The sequence below is a fragment of the Ipomoea triloba genome, chromosome 4 (assembly GCF_003576645.1).
Source record: "Ipomoea triloba cultivar NCNSP0323 chromosome 4, ASM357664v1".
NCBI classification, from domain to species: Eukaryota; Viridiplantae; Streptophyta; class Magnoliopsida; order Solanales; family Convolvulaceae; genus Ipomoea; species Ipomoea triloba.
Genome location: NC_044919.1, coordinates 11,987,162 through 12,013,876, shown reverse-complemented (window position 1 = coordinate 12,013,876; position 26,715 = coordinate 11,987,162). Strand labels below are relative to the sequence as shown.

Sequence of the window (26,715 nt, the reverse complement as noted above, 5' to 3'; positions counted from 1 at the left end):
AACAATTATGTCAATTTTGATTGGGATAGATATAATAAACGATAAAGTAAGAAAAAAAAATACTAAAATCAAAATAATATGAACCATTCATTTCAACAAATAATTACACCAACATTTTTTAGTTCTCCTTATGGGCCTAACTTTATTGGTTATTATTAGGTTTGTATTTGTATTGTATGTATGGATTATTAGGTTTGTATATGTATGTATGTATAGGTTTTGGTTGTTTAAAAAAAAAAAAACTTAGCTGTTCCTTATTCAAAAAAAAAATTACTTAGCTGTTCCTATTTTGGATCCAGCTTTAGCTGCCTTCGATAAGCACAATAAAGAGGACAAAAAGCATATGGATATGCGCTGTAGGATTCCCACTTAACATTAAACAATTGCGTATCATATATTCATATCATGTTGTCATTATCTAATCTTTGCAAGTTGCAGCAGAGAGTCAATGCTAGCTAGCAATCTTGCAATTAAAAATGCTTCCATTTCCCAATATTGCACTTAGAGACATAATATAATGCAATTGGCAGTTGATATTGGTTCTGGTAAGCTTACACCCAAACTAAGAGAGAAGAAAACAGCTCACAATTACATTACATACATAGAGAGAAAGAGAGAGAAGAATGGCCTGTGTAGCTGTGATTTCTCTTATGAGGACAATAGAGCTTGAATTCTTGCAACCTCAACCTCGTCCAATCCTACAACAAAAGGAGCTTATCCCTTGCAACAAAGTGTTGATCCAATCTCTCCATGAAAAGCTTGGTTTTCTGATAGAGTTATTCGATGAGAACAGAATGGATGGAATTCAAGCAATTAAAGACTTGGAAACAAAACTTAGAGATGTGGCTTTCAGAGTAGAATATGAAATCGAATTCCAAATCGCAAAACTCTATGAGGAGGAAGAGGAAATTGGAATAGCAGATCTTTTTGTGGAAGCAAAAGGAACTCTTGATCTGGGGGATATAGAAGCAGAAGATGAAGAATTTAGAGTTGCAGATCTTTCTGTGGAAAACCCACAAGGGGAAGGGGAAAAATCTTGGCCTTCATGCAAACTTCGTCGTATTTTAGAACAAGCAATAGAAGACATTGATGCCATCAAGGAAGAGTTGGCGAAAGTCAAGCATGTCATAGCCTTGCAAAGAAGGGAAATAACACTTGATGCTTTTACTAAATGTGACGAAGAAGTTATCATGCTAGGGAATTCTTCCGAACATGCTTCACACTATGAGGAGATTATGGTGGGGAAGAACAATGAGTTCGAGATTGTAAAGAAGATGTTAATTGAGCATTCATCAAGGCAACGAGAAATTGTCTCGATTATAGGTATGGGAGGCATTGGCAAGACAACATTGGCTAAGAGAGTTTATGAAGATCAGTCAATTGTATCCTATTTTGAAAAGCGAGCTTGGGTTGTTGCATCCCAACATCATAATAAGAGACAAATGCTCACGGGTCTTTTTAAATCAATGGGCTATGGCTATGCAAATAGTGGCACTGAAGAGGAGTTGGCAGAACAACTATATCGATATTTGCTACATCAAAGGTATTTTGTTGTGATAGATGACATTTGGAGTGACGAGGCGTGGAATGTTGTCAAAGCTTGCTTTCCAGATAATAGCAATCATAGTCGAGTATTGTTAACTACTCGCTTTGCAAATGTGCCTACTCGTATTGGCTCTAGTAATGACTTTTCTCATCAAATGCAATTGTTAGATGAAAGTGAGAGTTGGAATTTATTTCATGAAAAGACATGCAAATCTTGCAGTGTTGAATTTGAGGCAATTGTAAGACGAGTTGTTGAGAAATGCAAAGGACTGGCTTTGGCAATTGTTGTGGCTGCAGGTTTATTTTCCAAACTCAACACACTAGATGAGTGGAAGAATATTGCTAAAACTCTAAATTCATTTGCAACAACAAGCATTGATGAAGAATGCTCAAGGATTCTCTCATCAAGTTACAATCACTTGCCTTACAAATTGAAGGCTTGTTTTTTATATTTGGGCATTTTTCCAGAAGATGAAGAAATCCATGTTAAAGATTTGAAAAAGTTATGGGCTGCTGAAGGACTCATAAAGGAATTTGATGAGAGTATGAGCTTTGATGCAATTGTTGAAAAGCACATTCAAGAACTCAAGGTTAGAAACTTAATTCTTGTAAGCCAGGCAAGTAGTTCATGTGGAGGAAAAATAAAGGCATTTAGAATGCATGATTTATTGCATTCTTTTTGTGTGAGGGAAGCTAAAAAGGACAACCTTCTCCATGTTGTCTATGAAAATGGTTGCAGTTCCCCTCCAAAAGATTTTCGTTGGGTAAGCATCCAATCAAACAACTTAAGCAGACATACATCATATTCTATTTTTAGAAACTGCAGATCCATCTTCTGTTTCTCACCAATAGGCACATGTTTGAATTTGAAATTTTGCAGTTTATTAAGAGTACTCTATAATATTGAGTGCAATATTGGGAATCTTGTCCATTTGAGATGTCTATTTTCAAATGGTTCACATAAAAACATGTTAAAACCCTTCCCCGCATGGAATCTTCAAATATTTTCTTCCAATAGGAGGTTTGATGAAATTGGCATTTCAGAGTTTCCACAACTACAACATTTCAACTGTTCCTATATTCCTGGTGATTTTCCCATATTTTTTCATCAAAACTTGAAGAGCATTTGTGGGATTGGGCCTGATCAATGCACAAGAGAATTATTTGTTAATATTCCACATGTGAAGAAGGTAAAGGTTAGACTTTTAAGACAAGCTTCGAATGATTACATAAAAAACCTTGCCTATTTACACCAACTTGAGAGTTTGCATCTTTATGGTACTTACTTCTCTTCGGGGGATTATTATGTGATGAATCCAAATAATCATATTGGTCGCTTGGAAAATCTTAAGAAGTTGGTCTTTTGTGATATTACGTTTCGGTGGAGGGCAGTTAATAGTCTTAGCAAGTTGCCTAAACTTGAGGTGCTAAAGCTATTAAGGTGTTCTCCCATTGGTGAAGCAGAGTGGAAACTATCCAAGAAGGAGAAATTTGAGCAATTAATTTATTTGAAAATTGATGCAATTAATCTGAAATGTTGGGAAGCCAGTGCTTATCACTTTCCGAAGCTTGAGTGCCTAATCCTTTCTCAGTGCGAAAAATTGGAAGAAATCCCAGCCAAATTTGCAGAAATTTCAAATTTGAAGTCTATCAAATTGATTCGTTGTCTTCCTTCTGCGGTGGCTTCAGCAAATCAAATTTTGAAAGAGCAACATGAGCAAGGAAACGATGATATGATTGTCATTGAGGAATATACAAGACAGGTAGTCTTTGATCTCCCTTGCTCTTTCTGGATCAATTGCTTTTTATTTCCTTGTCCTTTTTTCTACAAACGTAACGGCATTTAATATATCATCATATCCTAATTAATTTATTTCCAATGATTCATGACAGCCTGACTACTCACTCTAAAGTCTCTAATAAAGATGAAGCGGATGAAGATGAGTTTGATTTCCCCTGCTCCTCTTCCTCCACCGTCTTCCCCGCCTCCGCTCTCCGATCCCCTTCCCTTGCAGCCGCCGCCTTCTCTTCTTTCTCCTCCTTTGTGGTTAGGGTTAGGAAAATGTGAAAGTCGCCAACCGCCGGACGATTCTCTGGATGGGATGGGATTTCAAGGACTTCAATTCACTGACTCCTCTAGTTTCGCTCCCGGTATTCATCTCTCCGCTCTCTCTCGCCTTTCAATTCTCGATTGTTGTTTCAACAAGAGAGGAAGTGATTGGAGTTTATTTCTTGATTTCGTTTTCTGGAGATTCTTGTGTTCTTTTTGGATTTGTTGCTTGAAAATTTGTTAAATGAGCAGTTTCAGTGCAGATATTGGAGTTGGGCGGTTTAGAAGACGGGGAGGTGTTCCTGTTTCCGGAGGATTTGGCGGTGGGCGATGATTACTATCCTGGAAGTGGTATGTTTTGTTTTACTTTAATTTGCTATGTTCTTGATTACTATCCTGGAAGTGGCAAGTAAATGAAGTCCAAGTATTGCTTGATTCCATTCGTTGGGAAGAAATGTCAAAGATTATGAAGTGAGGTTATTGCAGAGCTAATGCAATTTTTCATTATTGGCTGATTTCCTATATTAAGTTCTTAAAGATAATATATTTATTCTTTGACATAATGTTCTACTATGCCTGGCCTGATTACAGCATTAGTCTACCACTATTATGTGAGGTTGTCTAGACGTATTTTTTTTGCATTTCTTGTTTTAGATTTCATCTTGCAAACTGCCTCATTCTTCAGCTGCTCTGTTTCTCTGCTCATGATCTTCTTCTTTCTTTCAGTTTTTTTTTTTTTTTTTTTTTTTTTTTTTTTTTTTTTTTTTTTTTTTTTTTTTTTTTTTTTTTTTTTTTTTTTTTTCACATTTGGGGTATGTTTTTTGTTGAGTACTACATTTGGGGTATGTAGTAGTGTTTTTTTTGTCTCTTTTTTTTTTTTCTTTGTAACTACTGCAAATATGTCTAGATTTATTCGTGTTTTTTTTGGATCATCACTGTTTTGAATTGAAGCTGCAATTTCTTTATCATCGATCGAGTGTTCTCTATGGAAAATGATAGTTATTTTTACTTTTTTTTTTCTTCTTGTTTTTTATAGTATAATATTGTCTATATTTGGATGTTGATGTATATATACACAAACTAGGTAGTATGGTTGTGCATTCAGTTGTGTTGGTTCGCCTTCTCCAAATGCGACCGGTGTCCAACACCGGTGTTTGACCCTGAAATCTCGCTGGAAATTGATCGGAGGATCGTCAGAACCCTACTAACATGCAATTATAAGTCATCAAACATTTTTTGGGCTTCAATGCTCCAAAATAACATGTTTATGGGTTTAAATGCAACTTTTGAAAGTTTAAAGGTCTAATTGATGTTTTGAATAAAATTCAATGGTTTATTTGACTATTTTCTCTAAAATAAATAAAACAATACAAAAGTAGAATTGTTAAAAGAGGCCGGCGAGATAGGGGCCACCGAAGGCTATCATTTTGGCACTTTAGTAGGGGAAAAATACTACTTGGGCTTTCAAGTTCTACTCCCTACTCTTACTCCATAACTCAAATTTATGATGTATACAGTTTCTTTGGACCCACAGGATGAGGACACTTTATCATCTATTAACACATCAGAGAGTAAAAGTGAAGGAATAGAGATTTGGAGTCCATATAAGGCTTGTTTGGTTATCAAAGGTTAGCGATTAGCAGTAGCGGATTGTGTTAACGGTTATCAAACAGCAGATTGTATTAGCGGGTTCGACCAACGAATTGTATTAGTGGTTTGTAAAAAGATGTTTGGTAAAATTAGTTGTTTAGATTAGCGGTTAATATGTAAAATGACATAAAAGGACATTCATATTATTATTATTATTATTATTATTATTATGTAATAATAAAATAAAATTTACAATAACAATTACAACAATAATTACAACAACTACAATAATAATAATAATAATAATAATAATAATAATAATAATAATAATACAAAAATATATATACAACAAAAAAATTAAATAAATAAATTTAAAAAAAAAAAAAAAAAAAAAGACAAAGCGGTGTGGCTCCAGGGCTTTCTTTAGTTTTAGGTCCCAGCCGTCCGGTCATGGAACTCAAACTCATAAGTCCTTTTTGTTATCATCAATTTAAGTCCTTTTTATCATCAATTTATGACATTCATTAATTAAACAACAAAACCTGCTCGCGTATATGATGTTCAAAAACGCTTATGTTTTGGATATTCGTTCTATTTTCGTCCTTGTTATTGAACTGAAACCTCCAAGTCAATGGATATTCGCCATACTGTTACGGGAAGCAACATAGCGGTCTGCCAGTTAGTGCCCGTTCTCGCCCATTTTCTCAGCGCGGCCCCTTCCCCTCAAATCCGGGGGTTGGGACAACTTGCGCAATGTCTGGCTCTGCTGGATGAGACACATGCAGAGGAAGAGAGTGTAAATGATGTGGAAATGATCCCACATCGAAAACATTTGGGAGAGGAGCACTTGAGCTCCTCTATATAAGAGGAGCAATGCTCCTCTTCAAAATGTAATTGCATGCTCAAGAGAAGCCGTAAGGCTCTCCTTTTGTTTTTTTGGTTTTTTTTTTTACAATTAGATGTAAGGGTATTTTGGGAAAAATATATATATTTCTCCAAAATGCCAAGCTCAAATGTTGCTATTAGCAGCCGTTTGAGTTGTTTTCAATCTGCTGCTCCAAGCCGCTGCTAACCAAACATTTACTTTGGCGTTTTGACCTTCAAAACGTCAAAGTTGGTGGATCTGCCAATAACCAAACATGCCCATAGTATAACTCTTATTGGGACAAGTTTTAAAGCCCGTCACTTTGGCAAGCCTAGAAAAGGCTAGCCAGTACCCTCTTAGGTCTGCGGGTTATGACAGACCGACCCATTAAACTAATTTATAAATTAATTTTAAAAGTTAATAATTGTATACTAAAATAGTTTAGATAATTTAAACAAATACTAATATAATTTATTAAAACCAATAATAACTAAAAATTCAAATAAATAGATAATTAGTATAAATTAATAAAAATTTTAAAATTTTAAAATTTGAAACACCTTAATAGTTATTACAAATTATTTATACAATTTATTAATTACTAATACAATAATACACTATGCGAGTGTGCACGCACACAATCATATATATGGAAACTAGGCAAATCCTGCAACTTTGGACCAAGGACCTTGTGGTCCAGTGGCATCAAACCCTTCCCTTTATACGGGATGTGGTGGATTCAAGCCTCAGATGAACAGATACTGCATTGTAATAGAGTCAGACTCTTGTGCTTCAATAGGCAATGCATTGTTATAGAGTCAGACTCTTGTGCTTCAATAGGCAATGAACTGCATTGTAATAGAGTCAGTAATATTCAATGAACTGCATTGTAATAGAGTCAGTAGTATTCAAGAAAACAACAAAAATGAATGATGATAACAACAACAACAATAATATGTCAAATTTTTTTAAAAATAATACAACACAAAGGGAGCCTACGTACGAATAAAGGCAAAAAACTTGTATCAGCTCCAATGCTCAACCATCCAACCAATCAATAACTTCTAGACTTCTAGTGATTCATTGGATATAGAATATTGATTTATTCTGGAAAAGTGCTTAAGGACTTTCATTGTACAGAACACCTCCAGGAAAAGAATGATGGTGTTCTAAATTGAGCAAAAAACACACTTGAAATCTTCAAATCTCACAAAAAATAATAAGTAAATTAATAGAACAAGTTTTTTTTAATGTAAAATTAACCTCTTTGTTTTATTTTTTTTTCCCTAAAAGAGATGATGGAGAGTATGATTCTCAGGATCGAAGGTTATGAGCCTGTCATATAAGATTTTCCTGGTGCTATTTATTTCTACTATGTGGTTTAAGACTATTATAATATTATACAAGAGTCGAGTTTACCTAGTGCATACGATCGAATTGTATGGGAGGATTTTCAACGTCAACAAAAAAAATAATAACTTTAATTTTTCGGTAAAATAACAATTTTGATTTTAAAATGGAAAAAATTCTACTTTTAGTCATTCAGTATTGTGGTACTACCACATTTAGTCCAATTCTTTTAATATTTTTTAAAAGGGTCAAATAAGTCCTTAAACTTTACCTGAAAAGTCAATTAGGTTCTTAACCGTTCAAAAACTGCAATTACACCCTTTAACATGTTATATTGAGGCAATGAAGTCCAAGAACCTGTAAATGACATACTATAACAGGCCATTTTGGTTCTGGCATCATCTCCAACAAAAATCTATTGACCGGCGACGGTTGGCTGACAGCGACCAACTGGCTGCCTTCCCCGGCGGAAGGCGACCACTGGTCGCCTTGTCTGAATGAGAAGGCGACCAATCTGCCTTCTCCATGGAAGGCGACTAACTGGGTGACTAAATGGTCGCTTTCTCTGGTATACGACGAGCGGCGACGGTTCGTCGGTCGTTTGATTTTTAAAGGGTGTAATTGTATTTTTTAAAAGTATAGGGATCTAGTTGAATTTTCGAGTAAAGTTTATGGCTTATTTGACCCTTTTTACTTTCTTTTTTTATTTTTCTATTATATTTGTAACTTTTATTTTCTTGCATGCCACAATTAGTCATCCGTTTAACGGCCCATAAAGCAGCATGCCTCGTTGACGGCCTTTGCAAATGGAATGTATTTTTCCCCCGAGACTTATTGTAGTTAATTCGTCGCCTGACTTGAAGGTCATGACTGGAGACAACAGTTGGGGTTCAAATCCACTGAAAATATGTATCGGAAAATGACCCAAGGATGCTAGAAGGTTTGGATTGGATTTCTTGTGCTCACATAAAGACTATGATCTAACTGGTGGGCTAATTGTGTAACTCACGATTTACCTCTGTAGTGGCTCTAGGGACGGGGTCCTATGAGCTTAAGATTAGTGAGGCGAAATTGAGATCAACTAAGTTTATAATAATAATAATAATAATAATAATAATAATAATAATAATAGTAATAATAATAATAATAATAATTATTATTATTATTATTTTGTCATCTTATTATTTAATAAAGAGAGTTAACATGTAATTTTACCATTCAAACCTTCTACCCCAACATTTAATTTCAATTATTCTTTTATAATAAAATCTTCTAATTGAATGGTAAAATTATATACATGTTAGCAATATTTAATACGGAGTAAATGGTAGAATAACAAAATTTTAAAAGGAGAATTAATTGTGGCAAAAAATAAAAATCAAGAATATAATGTGACACAATTAAAAAAATAAATTTAACTGTTACAGTACTATAATAGTTGAGGACTAAAAGTAAAATTCGTTGTTTAAAATAATACTTAATTATAAGTCATAACTTTTTTACCAAACTTAATAATTTAATATTTTTATTATAATAAGTTAATATTTTGGACAAAAGTGGCAGAGCAGCCAAGCGACGATAGATGTCGGAATTGAGTATCAATTATTGGCCAGTATTCAGATCTAGCGATTGGATGGATTAATTTTTTGAGTTCTACTACATGGACTTCAAAATCCTACTTCCTCACTTGTATTCCATGATGTGGCAACCAATGATAGGATATTTTTATCAAGTGGTCCTAGAAAAAAGTGTCTACATCAAGTTTTTGTGAGAGGGAGTATAAATTGGGAGTAAGAAGAGAGAGTCCAAGTAGTATTTTTCGTTTATTGACAAGGGTGATCAAAGCAGTGACGATATATCTACACACGAATATTTATTATAATCTTTTCATAATTGCCTATATGTATTAACTCCTCATCTATATTTTTTCAACCTTATGAAACACAAAGAGTCACCTGTCAATCTCATGACCTCCCATTTGCGAGAGCCATTACATACCATTCGACTACAAGGTCATTGGCACTCTAGAAAGATGTTTGATTATTAATATTATTTATTGTTTTAACATTAAGTAATCTCAGTTCCGTCGGATTAATTCTAAACTCACAGGACCCCATCCCTAGAGGATTGAAATTTACTATCCAATTTTGTTACGATTGGAATTATAAAACACACACACACACACACACATATATATATAATTTGATAATCCCAGACATAATTTGATAATCCCAGACAAGGTGGTCAAACTATTGGCTTGGTAACTACAATGTTACAACTTTAATTCGATTTTCAATGTGTGTGACTTATTTTGGCCTTTTTGGTTTGAGTTAATCACTCATGAACAAACTAGACTAGTCAGTCACGTGGTGAAGTTTACTCAATGTACACTCTCGATTAGTGGCCGCGGTTTCCTTCAATTCCTCACTCAAAAAACTTATATATAAATTGATTAGTAAGTTTATATTTATTGCGCGAATAGTCCAATGCTTAATGTGTATTTTTAAATTAGTGTTTCAGAGTTTATCAAAGTATTATTCGGTATCCTGTTGTATATCAAAATGCAAGATTATCAAAATTTTCATAAAAGTAAATATTTCAGGAATGCATAACTATGACCTGTGCAGAAATGTTGTATTAACTTGTGCAATAAAAATTTTAGAGGGAAGCACCCTTATTGTAGAGTACCCTAAGCATAATTTTTGCAACACAAAACTCTATTAATTGACCAAAGTTCATGTTAAATTTTATATTGTAAATTGTTTTTTTTTTTTTGGAAACAACCATCAAAGCAAATTATTATTGCGAAATCAAATCATGAATACAATGAGGTATATTTGCGTTGCACACCTCCCAACCAATATACGAGCAAGAAGCTCTAGTCAGAGAGTGAACAATCACATTGGCTGTTATATTGTATTTTTTAATACACTCTTACACAATCATAATATATGTTTAACAATTATGTCAATTTTGATTGGGATAGATATTATATAATAGAAGGTAAAGTAGGAAAAATAAAAAAAAATACTAAAATCATAATAATATGAACTATTCATTTCAACAAATAAGTACACCAACATTTTTTAATTCTGGTTATAGGCCTAACTTTAGTGGTTATTATTAGATTTGCATTTGTATTGTATGTATGTATTGTATTGTATGTATGGATTATTAGGTTTGTATATGTATGCATGTATAGGTTTGTATGTATATATGTACATGTAGATGTAGATTTATTTGCTGCCAATTTTGAAACTTAACTGTTCCTTATTCAATAAAAATTACTTAGCTGTTCCTATTTTGGATTCAGCTGGAGCTGCCTTCGATAAACACAATAAAGATGGGAAAAAAAGCATATGGATATGCGCTGTAGGATTCCCACTTAACATTAAACAATTGCGTATCATATATTCATATCATGTTGTCATTATCTAACTCTAACTCTAATCTTTGCAAGTTGCAGCAGAAAGTCAATGCTTCTGGTAAGCTTACACCCAAACTAAGAGAGAAGAAAACAGCTCACAATTACATTACATACATAGAGAGAGAGAAGAATGGCTTGTGTAGCTGTGATTTCTCTTATGAGGACAATAGAGCTTGAGATCTTGCGACCTCAACCTCGTCCAATCCTACAACAAAAGGAGCTTATCCCTTGCAACAAAGTGTTGATCCAATCCCTCCATGAAAAGCTTGGTTTTCTGATAGAGCTATTAGATGAGAACAGAATGGATGGAATTCAAGCAATTAAAGACTTGGAAACAAAACTTAGAGATGTGGCTTTCAGAGTAGAATATGAAATCGAATTCCAAATCGCAAAACTCTACGAGGACGAGGAAGAGGAAATTGGAATAGCAGATCTTTTTGTGGAAGCAGAAGAAACTCTTGATCTGGGGGATATAGAAGCAGAAGATAAAGAATTTAGAGTTGCAGATCTTTATGTGGAAAACACACAAGGGGAGAAATCTTGGCCTTCATGCAAACTTGGTCGTATTTTAGAAAAAGCAATAGAAGACATTGATGCCATCAAGGAAGAGTTGGCGAAAGTCAAGCATGTCATAGCCTTGCAAAGAAGGGAAACAACACTTGATGCGTTTACTGAACGTGACGAAGAAGTTATCATGCTGGGGAATTCTTCTGAACATGCTTCACACTCTGAGGAGATTATGGTGGGGAAGAACAATGAGTTCCAGATTGTAAAGAAGATGTTAACTGAGCATTCATCAAGGCAACGAGAAATTGTCTCGATTATAGGTATGGGAGGCATTGGCAAGACAACATTGGCTAAGAGGGTTTATGAAGATCAGTCAATCGTATCCTATTTTGACAAGCGAGCTTGGGTTGTTGCATCCCAACATCATAATAAGAGACAAATGCTCACAGGTTTTCTTAAGTCAATGGGCTATGAAAATAGTGGCACCGAAGAGGAGCTAGCAGAAAAACTATATCGATATTTGCTACATCAAAGGTATTTTGTTGTAATAGATGACATTTGGAGTGACGAGGCGTGGAATGTTGTCAAAGCTTGCTTTCCAGATAATAGCAATCATAGCCGAGTATTGTTAACTACTCGCTTTGCAAAGGTGCCTACTCGTATTGGCTCTAGTAATGACTTTTCTCATCAAATGCAGTTGTTAGATGAAAGTGAGAGTTGGAATTTATTTCACGAAAAGACATGCAAATCTTACGATGTTGAATTTGAGGCAATTGTAAGACCCGTTGTTAAGAAATTGAAAGGATTGGCTTTGGCAATTGTTGTGGTTGCGGGTTTATTTTCCAAACTCAACACCCTAGATGCGTGGAAGAATATTGCTGAAACTCTAAATTCATTTGCAACAACAAGCATTGATGAAGAATGCTCAAGGATTCTCTCATCAAGTTACAATCACTTGCCTTACAAATTGAAGGCTTGTTTTTTATATTTGAGCATTTTTCCAGAAGATAAAGAGATTCATGTTAGAATTTTGAAAAAGTTATGGGCTGCTGAAGGACTTATAAAGGAATTTGAGAGTATGAGCATTGATGCAATTGCTGAAAAGCACATTCAAGAACTCAAGGTTAGAAACTTAATTCTTGTAAGCCAGGCAAGTAGTTCATGTGGAGGAAAAATAAAGGCATTTAGAATCCATGATTTATTGCATTCTTTTTGTGTAAGGGAAGCTAAAAAGGACAACCTTCTCCATGTTGTCTATGAAAATGGTTGCAGTTCCCCTCCAAAAGATTTTCGTTGGGTAAGCATCCAATCAAACAACTTGAGCAGACATACATCATATTCTATTTTTAGAAACTGCAGATCCATCTTCAGTTTCTCACCAATAGGCACATATTTGAATTTGAAATTTTGCAGTTTATTAAGAGTACTCTATAATATCGAGTACAAGATTGCGAATCTTGTCCATTTGAGATGTCTATTTTCAAATGGTTCACATAAAAACATGTTAAAACCCTTCCGCGCATGGAATCTTCAAATATTTTCTTCCGATAGGAGGCTTGGTGAAATTGGCATTTTAGAGTTTCCACAACTACAACATTTCAACTGTTACTATATTGCTGGTGATTTTCCCATATTTTTTCATCAAAACTTGAAGAGCATTTCTTGGATTGGGCCTGATCAATGCACAAGAGAATTATTTGCTAATATTCCAAATGTGAAGAAGGTAAAGGTTAGATTTGAAAGACCAGCTGCTTCGAATGGTTACATAAAAAACCTTGCCTATTTACACCAACTTGAGAGTTTGCATCTTTATAGTTGTTGCTTCTTTCAGCGGATTAAGTATGTGATGAATCCAAATAATCATATTGGTCGCTTGGAAAACCTTAAGAAGTTGGTTGTTTGTGATTTTCCGTTTGGGTGGAAGGCAGTTAATAGTCTTAGCAAGTTGCCTAAACTTGAGGTGTTAAAGCTATTAAGGTGTATTTGCATTGATGAAGAAGAGTGGAAACTATCAAAGAATGAGAAATTTGAGCAATTAGTTTATTTGAAAATTGATGCAATTTATCTGAAGTGTTGGGAAGCCAGTGCTTATCACTTTCCGAACCTTGAGTGCCTAATCCTTTCTTGCGAAAAATTGGAAAAAATCCCAGCCAACTTTGCAGAAATTTCAAATTTGAAGTCTATCAAATTGATTGGTTGTCTTACTTCTGCGGTGGCTTCAGCAAAGCAAATTTTGGAAGAGCAACATGACGAAGGAAACGATGATATGATTGTCATTGAGAAATATACAATAGAGGTAGTCTTTCTGATCTCCCTTGCTGTTTCTGGATCAATTGCTTTTTATTTCCTTGTCCTTTTCTCTACAAACGTAACGGCATTTAATATATCATCATATCCTAATTAATTTATTTCCAATGATTCATGACAGCCTTACTCCTCTGATGAAGATGGGGAAATTGAAGATGAGGAAGATGAAGATGAGGAAATTGAATATGAGGAAGATGAAGATGAGTCTGATGATGATGAGTCCGCCTCCGCTCGCCTTGTCCGCAGTTGGTCTCCCCTTCCCTTGCAGCCGCCGCCTTCTCTTCTTTCTCCTCCGCCGCCTCCACATTCTCCGGCCACAACCCCTCTCCATCACCATCACCATAGGCAAGATGAAAAAAACTAAGAACAAATTCTTGTGGTTAGGGTTAGGAAAATGTGAAAGTCGCCAAACGCCGGCCGATTCTCGGGATAGGATGGGATTTCAAGGACTTCAATTCACCGACTCCTCTAGTTTCGCTCCTGGTATTCATCTCTCTCGCCTTTCAATTCTCGATTCTTGTTTCAATATGAGAGGAAGTGATTGGAGTTTATTTCTTGATTTGTTGTTCTTTTTGGATTTGTTGTTTGAAAATTTATGAAATGAGCAATTTCAGTGCAGATATTGGAGTTGGGCGGTTTAGATGATGAGGAGGTGTTCCTGTTGCCGGAGGATTTGGCGGTGGGCGATGATTACTATCCTGGAAGTGGTAATGTTTTGTTTTACTTTAATTTGCTATGTTCTTGATTACTATCCTGGAAGTGGCAAGTAAATGAAGTCCAAGTATTGCTTGATTCCATTCGTTGGGAAGAAATGTGAAAGATTATGAAGTGAGGTTACTGCAGAGCTAAATTAAGTTCTTAAAGATAACATATTTTGCCTGGCATGCATTAGTCTACCACTGTTATCTGAGGTTGTCTAGACGTATTTCTTTTGCAGTTCTTGTTTTAGATTTCATCTTACAAACTGCCTCATTCTTCAGTGCTCTCTGTTTCTCTGCTCATGATTGTCAAAATTCAATTTAATGCACAATATTAGTCCTTGACCTTATTTATTTACTCCATATTAATACAGATTCATGCGCCCAAATAATGCTTCAGCTCAATGGTCTTTATGATTGAAACAAGGTAAGTCCATTTGTCAATTTTCAACTTTCTTGGTATCATTGAAATGTAGAGTATTTCACATCTTCAATTATGTTTGCAAGGTAAGTCCATTTGTCAATTTTCAACTTTCTTGGTATCATTGAAATGTAGAGTATTTCACATCTTCAATTATGTTTGCAGATACAAATGAAGATCAAAGTCAGTTGAAGATGATACTGAATTGTTATATATTTAGTTATTAATATTTGTGATGTTGTGATATTATTGTATTTGATAGTTGGGATATGATTGATTACATTTTTTTTTGTATTCCTTATAGTTATTTCACATATATTCCTTTGAACTAGCTTCCAAACACTCTACACTCTTGTGATTAACCACCTACTATTTAACCCTCCTTTCGGTCCACTCCTTGAGCTGATATCCAGTGTGAAGATATCCTCACACACACACTATTATACATTCCAATCCATCATCACTTTTACACAAATTTCATTATCATCAAAATCTATTAACAAATATTCTTAACAGATCATCTTGTTGGAATTTTGATTTAGAATACATTGTTACTTTCATAAAACAAAAGAAACCAACGTATTAGTACAAGATAGCAAACTATTCAACAACATATGCCACTCCCCGGCAATATAATAGCGCCATTTTGCAGTATAGATTTTAGTGTGATTGTATTTGTCATTCTCTAGGGAGTGGACTGAAATGGATGCAAGTGATAGGCAAATTGAGTGCACAACAGGGAAACTTTAATGAAGCTAATATGAATCAATGCATGAGATGAATTAACAAGTAATGCAAGTGAGAAGTAACAATAAAATTAGGAAAAATAGGGATTAAGATCAAACTTACTCAAGTCTAGATGCTAAAAGATGTCTAAGGATTAGGGAGTACGCAAAGACTTAGCAATATAATGATCAAGGAAGAGGCCGGCAACCAATGTGCCAATGTTATCCTCATAGTCACTAGACTACTAATAAGCAAGGAATCCACTCTCATGGCGGCATTTCATTCATGTTGAGTTTGTCTCATATAAGGAATAAGAGTTTGTCTCATATAAGGTATAAGAGTGGAGCAGATTGAGTTGGGCCCATGTTATAAGGGTAGATGCCTATAAATTACATTATTCGTTGTATCTCTAAGAGTGCATGGTCACCATCATAATTAATAAAAGAATAGTTATACTCCCGTAGATGTAGATCACGTAAATCTTGTTTTCTTTACTTTCTATCATTATTATCGTTTATTGTTCTTGTTAATCTCAATAATTCCTAATTGGAGAAACACTACATAGCCTACTAGTCTTCTTCCAATCCCCTTTTTCTCAAAGCGATATTGAAATTTTGAGTGGTGTGGCTAATTGTCTATCCTATTCTAATAGAAGTGCACAATTTCAAAGGATCTCAAGCATAATTGATCCTTAATTGTTAGGAAAATATGTGTTTAACTTTTGATAAGCTAAAGTGTAAATTAAATAGGATGTAGTTTTAGACCTCTCAATTCATTGTAAATTTTGTGTTATAGTAGTCTAATTTTGTTTTGACAAAACCACCTAAGTGTTAAAGAAGAAGGGGATATTAACACATCAACAGTTAGTTGCTGATGTCATGATGAAGTCACAAGCAGTAAGATTTCAAGTTGACAAATTTGCTGACATCACTAAACAGCAAGACGTAATCAATAGAAGAAGTTTATTAATAGCAAGCTTTGAGAACAACAGGAGTTTGTAGCAGCAAAGTTCTCAACAAACAACAAGAGTTTGCAAGGCATCACAAGTTCTAGTTGCTTAGAAGTAGATGTTCTTCAACTAGAAGTAGAAGTTGAGAGCATCAAGATTTTTTGTGTAGAGATACAAATTTACTAGTGAAATCCCTCTTGGACAACAGAAGATGAGTGGAATAGTAAGAAGGATTACATAACTTTCGAACCACTATAATTTTATTTTTTTTGTATCATTTTACTTTTACACACTTTACATTATTCATACTTGTCATACTATTTTTTTGAATACAACTGACTCTATTACATTGTATAAGTGTACAAATGATACACATTTGGACCACCTTTAATTGACTTAATTATTAGTCAAAAACTTAGGTTATTTTATTAGGTGGTTTTTTAGTTAGCTGGATTAGTTCTGGATTAAAGTCACTGTTTCCTTCGCATAGTCTGGATCAGCGTCAGTGAGTAGTCCAGTGGACAGTTTTATTCAAACCTGATTTATTCTTCATGATCCACTTTTTTTGCTCAGATCTATACTTCTGGTTGAAGCTTAATTTGAGTGGATCTCAGCTGCAAAAATTGAGGATAGTATGGTTAATGGTTTGGCTATAAATAGAGCTCAAATACATGGGATTTCTTACTAACTTTTGATATACTATTCTGGTCCAGATTATTTTAAGAGCTCTATACTATTTTATTAGTTCTATATAGAGTGTTAAAACAGCGTAGATGGAGAAGTGCTTGATGTTGCTTATTGGTTAAAAGATGTTCGTGGTATGCACTTGGTCAGCGTGAAGATGATGAAGGCATAGATAGGAGTGTCTTTATAACCATTGATGTTGTATGGTTGTTTTGTGACTCCTTGTAACCCTTTGTAATCATCTAGTGGATTGGGCTGACGTGAAATGCCCCGCAAACGTAAGAGTGTAGTTCCGAACTGCGTAAACAATTTCTGGTGTCTGGTTTTATTTACTTTAGTTTTGTTCTTTTACTTTATTTATCTGTTTCTAATATGTTAATTAATTCAGATAAATCATCTTGATAAAAAGAAGTAGGAACCTTAGGCCATCTTGTACATTCAAGATTCACGATATAATTTCACATTGTAGTATCTGCTCATACATACTTGTCATACTATTTCTTTAACAATCTTTTGAAAAATCATTATTTTCATTGTGCAAACTTTATTTTTACTAAACGCCTTTTTTAAGACTATATAATTAAGTGTTCAACATAATCGTCGAGAAAGTGTTGAAAGTTCGACTTCTATTCAATCGGTACCATCAGTATGTACCGTACTACGACCATCACCAATCATCCTTAAGACAAAGCTTCTTGGAGGCTTGAAACATGCAAATGGGTGATCTGATCTGTATTACTTTAATCTAAAACCATTGTCATCCTACCTTAACATAACATTGTTCTAATTCTTAAATGGTAACACTCAATTCAAAAACACCTCTCATACCATTAAGCACAAACCTTCCATACCATTACAAAATGTTGCTAGTAGAGGCAATTCCATTACACATCTTTCCACGTTGACAATGGAGGGGTATCTGAATTTTTCCAAGTTCTCGTGCCAGGGGAATACCTATCACCTTTGACTGAATCACCTGACCCAATTTCTCCAAGCTCGGCCATGTCTTTTGGTGTCAACTTCACAGACAATGCACCCATGTTCTGGTTGAGGTTCTCAATCTTAGTGGTACCAGGAATGGGACATACATCATTCCCCTGATGGTGCACCCAGGCTAATGCTAGTTGTGAGGGACTACATCCTTTCTTTTCAGCAATTTCAACAATCTTTTCATATAACTTTTTGTTGTGTTCAAGATTTTCAGCTTGGAACCTTGGTAAATACTGCAAAATTAAATAAATTTGAGGGAGATAAGTTATAGGCAACAATATTAATCGCACCGAAGTGCTTGATATGTTTGTATTGAGAAGAAAACATTATAATATGGGCAAACCATCCACAAACCTTTCGGTAATCATCATTTGAGAAATTTTCAACCAGCTTTGGACCTGACGATAGAAATCCCCTACCTAAAGGACTGTAAGCAACAATCCCAATTCCTAGCTCTCTGGAAAAAAAAAATTAGTAGCGGAACATTAGAATCTATTGCTTTTTATAGCGGCCGACTCTAATAACAAATTAAAGGATGTGTTCTGTGAAGTAACAACCCCAACTGCATTAGTCAGACTATTGACTTTATAACTACCAAGCTATCAGGACTCCCAATAGAAACCTATTGACTTTCTTAATTGGCTTGAGCCTGCCAATTATGAAACAACCTAAACTAGTTTACCTCCTTATAGTCATTTGTCAATTATGCTCACAAGGCTAGATTTATCTAGTGCATACCTTCAAGTAGTTGATGGGCGCTACCCGCCCACGTATAACACGGGAACAAGTTGGGGAGGAGCTAAATGAAATGAAGGTACCTGCAAGTAGGAATTACGTGTTCCTCAACATCTCTTGACCACAAAGACCACTCCAATTGCACTGCTGATATTGGATGAACAGCATGGGCTCTTCTGATTGTGGAAGCTGAAGCCTCAGATAGACCTATGTATTTTATTTTACCCTCTTCAACTAGCTTCTTAAGTTCTCCCATCTTGCACAATTAAGAGAATAATTAATTAACAAATAGGTCAGGTGATAAGAAGATAATATTGAACAGCTAGCAATTAATTAAGCATATATGAAAAGGGGATGGACTAACCGTGACTTCAATGGGCAGACGTGTGTCAACGCAGTGTTGATAGTATAAATGAATGCAATCAAGATGGAGGCGCTTCAAGCTGGCCTCACATGAAGCCCGCACGTGGGCTGGCTCTCCACGCACTTCAATCTTCCCATCAACAAAAGTTATTCCAAACTTTGTTGCCAACTCAACCCTTTCTTTCACCCCTCCCTTCAACGCCTTCAAAGACAAAGGGATCGTTTAGTAACTTGAAAAAATGGAGAATTTTTTAAAAAAATAGAAAATTGAGGAAGTGGAAGAATGGAAAATGGAAAACTTATTTACTAAAACCAATTCTCCATCTCCATTCTTCCATTTCTATAGCATTTTAGAGAGAACCAAAATTGATCTCTCCATTCTTTCAAATGGGAAATACACGAGTGAGCACTGCTATTCTCACCCTGAGGTCCCAGGTTTGAATGCTGTTGAAGCTTTTTTTGTCTCAATTATTATTATTATTATTATTATCTTTATCTTTATCTTTGTTGTACAAATATACATATGTTATATGGGAGGGGCAATTGCCCTCAATGCTCCCACACTAGATTAGCCCCTATGTGCATCACAGCCACAAGGGAAAAAAAGTTAAGGGATCAATCTCTATATGTGCAGATAGGATTTACCACTAAATTTAAAAGCTATAACTAGTATCGTCATTATACTGTCACATTTTTTAGAGTTAAAGTGTTAGACTTAGTTTTTAGCCTCCACCTAATAATCCCTAAATTACCCATGTGCAAACATTAAAGAGTGATGATGATCCACGTGTCAAAAAAACAAAACAAAACAAAAAACAAGAAAGAGGTGTAGCGGATAGCGGGCATACCTTGGCAAGGAGGATCTCGTTGGTATGGGGTCCATAGATGTCGGAGGTGTCGAGGAAGGTGACGCCGGAGTGAACGGCGTGGTGGATGAGAGTAATCATGTCGGCGTCGGGCTTGGGCGGGCCGTAGAAGGCGGACATGCCCATACACCCCAATCCCTGAGCTGATACTTCTAGGCCCTGTGAACCCAGCTTCATTCTCGGCACCACCTTCACTCCCTCACCTTGCTCTGCATCTGCTGCCATGGATTCTGTTTCTGAAATCAAAATACAATTTGACTATTTTTGCCGGTGAGTAGTTAAATATATGCTCTAAAATAAGGAGTAAATTTGGTTCCAATCTACTTTATTTAATATCATAAATCTTATATGTGCTTCAAAATAATATTTTATTAATGTGATAAATCTTAATCACTAATCAGTATTAACCATGTAACTTATTATAGTTTTTATATTATATGGTTTAGTCAGTAGTGGTTAGTTATAGTCAATAGCCAATACCTATAGCCTAGGAGAGTCTTATGTTGGCTCTCATATAGGTACTGCATAATTCATGTAATTCAGTTAATCTATCAACAACCTAAGTTCATCTGGTATCAGCCTAGGTTAGTTCCTCTCAACCCTAAACACCCTACTCAACCACTTTCCGATGGCAGCACCACCTTCTGATGGCGCCATAACCCCTCTCGTTGCCGTGTCGTCGCCGCCGGCGGCCTCTATCTCCACCGCCAACCATCACGTATCCATCAAATTAACGGCCAGAAATTACATATATTGGCGCACACAAATCCTTCCTTTCTTCCGTAGCCAAGGGTTATTAGGATTCTTGGATGGTTCCGTTCCCTGCCCAGCTCCCACCATCCCTGCCGCCGCGCCGTCGTCACCCACCAACCTGTCACCTCCGATTCCCAACCCGGCGTACACATCGTGGGTACAGCATGATCAAGGTATCCTCTCCCTCATTGTTTCTTCCCTAACCAGCGAGGTCATGTATTTGGCCGTCGGTAAGGACACTTCCAGGGAGGTGTGGGAATCGATCACAGCTGCCTTCGCGTCTCAATCCCGAACGAGATGTCTGAGCCTTCTCGGACAGTTTCAGACCCTTTGTCAGAACAACTCCACCCCGGCAGAGTACCTCGGGCAAGCACAGATGCTTGTCGAAGCATTGTCGCTAGCCGGGCGACCGCTCACTTCCGACGAACAACTCCTGTACGTTCTCCGGGGATTGCGCCCGGAGTTCCGCGCCATGGCGAGCACCCTCACGGCGGCTGCGACGCCAATCACCCTACTGCAATTGGCGGATCACCTACAGGCGCAGGAGTTTCTTCATGCCGATGATTTTGGTGGCACGGATCCTTCGTTGCCGCAAACCTCGCCCGCAGCTTATTACGCTGGACGTGGCCGGAACAATAACAACACCGGGGGGCGAACATATTATATTAAAGAGTAATTAAGTCTCCTGTGACACGTCTCATCGACTGTGAGACATGTCGGGTCAATATCAAAATGTAATAACTAATAATAGTTATATTCAAAAATGTAATATTAATCATGAATAAAGTGTTTATTATTTGTAATTTAAGGGAAAGTGCTAAAAAAGCATTACACTTCCTCTAATACATAACAAACATTTTATTCCTGATTAGTATTACATTTTTCTTTAGTATACTTGATCCGACCGATCTCACGGACAAGAATTCCTGAGACAGTTTCGCACAAATTTTTACCTTTAATATGATCTACTCAAAATACTAGTATGATCTACCATTGCAAAAAAATAAAATAAAAAAAAAAAAAAAACCTCTTTATGACTTGTGGAATAATTTTTTTTTTTTAAAGCCATGCATTCCCATACATTTGGCTGCAAATTCTATTTATATCTACTATACTAATAAGAGCCAAAGAGAGTTAGGCCTAAAATGGGTAGAAAAAATGGCGGTCAAATTATTTAATCAAATTGATGGTTCAGATGAATTATTTAATCAAATAGATGATTAAGATAATTCAGATTAATATTATTAATAGAGATTACCTAATTTAACCTTACTTTTATGATTATCCGTTAAATATTCTCTTCTCCGTTAATATTCCGTTAACTTTTAACTTACCCATTAATTTCTATAAGAAAGGTCTTAGGTTCGAACCTCATCTCAATCAAATTTGACATAATTAAGTTTCTCACTCTATTTTACTGTTATTAAATTAAATAAATTAGTAGCTACAACAAAAAATGATACATATGTATTTCTTTAATTTAGAGTTATGTGTCTACAATACCTTTATTTGATTAGTTATATTGTCTTTATTTTATCTCATGCAAAGATTCTTTACATTCAAATTTATCAATTGATATTCATTACATTGTTCATTATCTTATTTTTACAATATATTGTAATTAAATATCAAAGTTATAGTATAAAATAATATTATATATTTATTTACCAAGTATTTTATTAATATTATGAAAAAAAATTAAAATAATTTGAAACAAATTATATTAACTACTTGGGGATTGGTTGGCAAAGAGGGTACTCAAATAACCCAACAAATTGAAGCGGAATCACTCTATTTTACTCTTATTGAATTAAATAAATTAGTAGTTACACCAAAAAATGATACATATGTATTTCTTTAATACCATGAAAAAAATAAAAAACAATAGTTTGAAACCAATCATATTAACTACTTGGGGGATTTGTTGACAATGAAAGTACTCAAATAACTCATTACCCAGCAAATTGATGCGAGAAACTACCTTTTAATATCTTTGGAATACATAATATTTTAAATTTTTAAACTTTTATTAATTTATTTAATCTTTTTTCTTAAACTAGGGATTTCTTTATCCACAATAACTCATTCAACAATAATGGTTGAACCAAATGAACCCCAAGCAGAACACCTAAAGGAAAGTCCATAGCTCCTATATCATAATCTCATTGCATGACGTTGTCATCTATGCTACCAACAATAACCGAATTGCAAATAACACACTACCAAAAAAAAGCAGGAAGAGAACAAATAGTAAAGATGAAGACAATGACAATTTTACTCAAAACAGAATTAAGAACACTTAGAAAAATTCAAATTAAAAGTAGTATTTATTTAGACTATTATTTTTAGACCAAATATTTATACTATCGATTTTACAAGGTTGCAAACATTTATTTTAGTAATAATTATAATGAATTTTCTATATTATCTTAGATTCATATCCTTTGAGTTAGATATTTAAATAAAAAAATTCGACATTCAATTACCCATGTATAAACTTCTCCTATATAATCTTACATTGATAAACTTTCAAATATTTATTTAAATATAAACATTGGGTATTAACCCATTCGCGCAATGCGCGTATAAAACTAGTAACAATGATAAAAGACCATTTAAAATTAACATAATTTAAGTCATTGAATTTTTCTTAGTCTAAGATTTTTAATGAGGCAATTGTGTAATCTATGCCCCTATACTCAGCTCTGACTCAGGGGGCTCACTATGGACTATTAGGCGCTCAAAATATGCTTGGATTTGATATTTTACTTTCTTGCATGTGTCGTCGACTTCGCAAGTCTCAAGAAAGTTGAGGATTGGATGATAGATATGGTACTAGGGCGCTAACTAATCAAACAGCCTCTTTGGCAGTTGGTCAAGCCAGAAGATCTCAAGACTGAATGGTGTAAACCCAAGAAGTATCCAAATCAGGCCCAGAGCAAGAAAGTCCAAGGAAGACACTCAATATGGGGCGATCTAGGAATTTAGTAAGATTAATAAGGATTAGCTTACTATTCATAATGTAATAAGGATTGAGCTTCTTATTTCTAATGTAATAAGAACTCCAATATGAAGTAGTCTAGGAGTTTTATTTCTTTTAGGGCTCTCATCCCACTTGTATAAATAGACTCCCATACATGGGGAGAAAACAAACAATTATCAGTAGTACAAAATATTTATTCTCTATATTTTTTTTCTTTATATTCCCATATACTCGTTATTTTAACGATAGTGTTGACCAGCCATTGACTACCCAAAAATCATAAAACCAACACTACGAACCCCTCGTGTATTTCCCCTACAAACTTTCCCTCTTGAGATGGCAATATCTAATTGGTAGCTATTTTTTTTTTTTAATTAGTGGTATGATCACCCAATTTTACTACATGGACTCTCAAACTCTACTCACTCACATTTATTTCTTGGCATGACAAACAATAATAAGTTATCCTATCTCTATATTAAAAATTTGTATGAGGTAGTAAAGGGTGAAAGTAAATTTTGAGAGCCCAAGTAGCTAGTATTTTACAAATAATAATAATAATAATAATAATAATAATATTATTATTATTATTATTATTATTATTAACAACAATGTAGTGAATATTGTGATGTCATAGCTGGAATGATCATAGATCATTGGAGAAACTAGCCTTCCTCATCAACCATCACCGCCAAATAATCATCATTAGGGTGCTAAATATTCTTGTGACAAAAAGGTAAAATTACCATCCTCAAGCGCTCCCCCGCTCCAACTCGGCAGCTTATGAAAGGGATAAATCATGGTATTATGGTGACTCAACTAATTAACAGAGATTAGATTTTTGCTCACTGCGCACAAAGAATGCTCCTACATTGCCGTTAGTGAGACATGCTCATTAGTTTCTTGTAAAAAATTTTACCTTTAGAACCAATTGAATTTTTCATGGGGTCAAGTGCTAAATATTATGCTCTTATTTATGGTAGTTTTGATAATTAACCCTTTTGCGGTTTCGGTGACAACCCTAATTTTAGTTTGCTACAAGTAAATTCAACAGGCTTATATTAACAAGTAGCGCCCATGGCCTAATGGATAAGGCGCTTGACTTCTAATCAAGCGATTGTGGGTTCGAGTCCCACTGGGCGTGTTCTTGTTATCTGAGCATCTATTTTCTTAAACTGGAACCAGCCTATTAAAATTTAGAGTCGAACTCCCACCAGGCTAAACCACGTTAACAAAAACAAACAAAATTGTTGTTGATATTTAGTAATAATGTAATAAATGCCTACGCAGGCCTGTGAATTAAAAAAAAATAAAATTAATTTGATGATAGAGGAATGGGGACTAAGCCCAACATGAAATTAGGGGCAAATTATGCTGTGGACCTGGGTCCAAAACTATGTCGTTTTTGTCTTCTCTTTTTTTTTTTTTTAATTAGTAAACATATTGCTGAATATAGAGTTGTGCAAAAATGTGTGAATGTAGAGTATAGAAATCATGAATGTAGATTTATGATTGTGTGAATGTAGAGTTGTCCAGAAATGTGTGAATGTGGAGGTTTCAAATTGTGAATATGGAGTATAGAAATCGTGAATGTATAGTTATGCATGTGTGAATCTGTAATAGAGTTAAGAAGTTCTAGCAACTTGTAGCCCTGTAATGTGTGAATGTGGAGTTCTCAAGTTGTGAATGTGGAGTATAGGACCTGTGAATATAGAATTTTGAATGTGTGAATGTGGAGTTTACAAATTGTGAATGTAGAGTATAGTGTATGTGAATGTAGAGTATAATGTATGTGAATGTAGACCCAAGTCCACCTTGCAAGGTGGACCTGGGTGCATGGCATAACAACCCGAAATTAGGCTAGAAAGTGAAGATCCATGAGTTAATTAGGCCTAAGGGTAATTGGAAGCCATGTATAATGTTTTTGGAGTGAGAAGTGATGGAAAGTTTACAGGTTAAAGCGAATAGAGCTTTCGACAAACTACTCGTGTTCGATAACCGTTCGTTTAACATTAACCAACAAAATTTATAGCTCGGTTAATAAATGAACAGATTTTGAACAGTGATAAGCTCGTTTGCTAAGAGATCGTGAACAAGCTCGTTTGTGTTCGTTAAGTAATGTTCGTGAATAAGCTCGTTTATGTTCATTTAGTAATGTTCGCGATCAAGCTCGTTAAGTGTTCATTTAATAATGTTCACGAACATGTTCACAATGCAAACATATATAGTTGTGTTGTTTGTTTGGTTATTGTTCGTGAACTTAGATTATGTCTTGTTTACGAACGAATTGTGTTCATGAACATGTGCAGGTGTTTGGTAATTAAGTGTTCACAAACATTTTCATGACGTACACAAACATGTTCGTGAACGTGTTCGCTAACATTAACAAACACATTCGTGAACGTGTTCGTTAACACATTAACGAACACGTTCGCGGACGTTAACAAACACTAATGAACGCTTAACAAACGCACACGAACATGATTTTCAAAGACCTTAACAAACGAACATGAACGCAAACACTCCAAAATCCCTAACAAACGAACACGAACAACCTCCGTTCGTTTATATTTGGTTCGTTAACAGCTCTAGGTACGGGGTTGTAAGGTACAAACGTTAGGAAAATGGGTTGGGTAGTTGACAATATATTAAAAAAAAATATGGAGTATATATTATGTGTGTGTGTGTGTATTAAGAGTAAAATTTGTGTTAGACTGTCTTTTTTTATTTATGAGACAGGTCGAATCTAGAATAGTTATTTCTTACTTATAATTAAAATCATAATAATACTTATTACATAAAATTTAATATCAATTTGAAATAAATAAACTGTTACTAATAAAAATTATAATATTTATATGTGAAATTGTGATACTATTTAAGGTAAAATGATTGTTACTAATGAT

The 26,715-nt window shown here is 34.9% G+C and overlaps 3 protein-coding genes, 1 long non-coding RNA gene and 1 other non-coding gene across 5 annotated transcripts; 4 read left to right on the top strand and 1 right to left on the bottom strand.

Moving 5' to 3' along the window:
* Nucleotides 1–499: 499 nt before the first annotated feature.
* Nucleotides 500–4,165, top strand: LOC116016982 (putative late blight resistance protein homolog R1B-16). Its single transcript, XM_031257474.1, has 3 exons — nt 500–3,308; nt 3,439–3,696; nt 3,859–4,165. Exons 1-2 carry the CDS (start codon nt 624–626, stop codon nt 3,454–3,456), a joined length of 2,703 nt encoding a protein of 900 aa, XP_031113334.1. The 5' UTR covers nt 500–623; the 3' UTR covers nt 3,457–3,696; nt 3,859–4,165.
* A 6,792-nt stretch (nt 4,166–10,957) lies between these two features.
* Nucleotides 10,958–14,467, top strand: LOC116015812 (putative late blight resistance protein homolog R1A-3). The gene is made up of 4 exons (XM_031255978.1): nt 10,958–13,057; nt 13,166–13,630; nt 13,763–14,124; nt 14,261–14,467. The coding sequence occupies exons 1-3, from the start codon at nt 10,958–10,960 to the stop codon at nt 14,003–14,005; spliced, it is 2,808 nt and encodes a 935-aa protein (XP_031111838.1). The 3' UTR covers nt 14,006–14,124; nt 14,261–14,467.
* A 161-nt stretch (nt 14,468–14,628) lies between these two features.
* LOC116016987 lies at nt 14,629–15,100 on the top strand. The gene is made up of 2 exons (XR_004097825.1): nt 14,629–14,766; nt 14,926–15,100. It is a non-coding gene; the product is annotated as an uncharacterized LOC116016987 (long non-coding RNA).
* Nucleotides 15,101–17,822: 2,722 nt separating this feature from the next.
* LOC116016983 (auxin-induced protein PCNT115-like) lies at nt 17,823–20,335 on the bottom strand. Its single transcript, XM_031257476.1, has 5 exons — nt 20,056–20,335; nt 19,209–19,409; nt 18,928–19,100; nt 18,464–18,566; nt 17,823–18,342 (listed from the first exon to the last, which is right to left on the bottom strand). Exons 1-5 carry the CDS (start codon nt 20,296–20,298, stop codon nt 18,004–18,006), a joined length of 1,059 nt encoding a protein of 352 aa, XP_031113336.1. The 5' UTR covers nt 20,299–20,335; the 3' UTR covers nt 17,823–18,003.
* Nucleotides 20,336–24,880: 4,545 nt separating this feature from the next.
* On the top strand, nt 24,881–24,953 carry TRNAR-UCU. The gene has a single exon. It is a non-coding gene; the product is annotated as a tRNA-Arg (tRNA).
* The last annotated feature ends 1,762 nt before the right edge of the window (nt 24,954–26,715 follow it).

Excerpts from the sequence above, each read along its gene's own strand:
- LOC116016982 (XM_031257474.1), top strand. The coding sequence starts at position 624 with ATGGCCTGTGTAGCTGTGATTTCTCTTATGAGGACAATAGAGCTTGAA.
- LOC116015812 (XM_031255978.1), top strand. The coding sequence starts at position 10,958 with ATGGCTTGTGTAGCTGTGATTTCTCTTATGAGGACAATAGAGCTTGAG. Across the intron at positions 13,058-13,165 it reads ATATTCCAAATGTGAAGAAG|CGGATTAAGTATGTGATGAA; the intron begins GTAAAGGTTAGA and ends TGCTTCTTTCAG. Across the intron at positions 13,631-13,762 it reads TTGAGAAATATACAATAGAG|CCTTACTCCTCTGATGAAGA; the intron begins GTAGTCTTTCTG and ends GATTCATGACAG.
- LOC116016983 (XM_031257476.1), bottom strand. The coding sequence starts at position 20,298 with ATGGCAGCAGATGCAGAGCAAGGTGAGGGAGTGAAGGTGGTGCCGAGA. Across the intron at positions 18,567-18,927 it reads CACGTAATTCCTACTTGCAG|AGAGCTAGGAATTGGGATTG; the intron begins GTACCTTCATTT and ends TTTTTTTTCCAG. Across the intron at positions 18,343-18,463 it reads CAAATGATGATTACCGAAAG|TATTTACCAAGGTTCCAAGC; the intron begins GTTTGTGGATGG and ends TTAATTTTGCAG.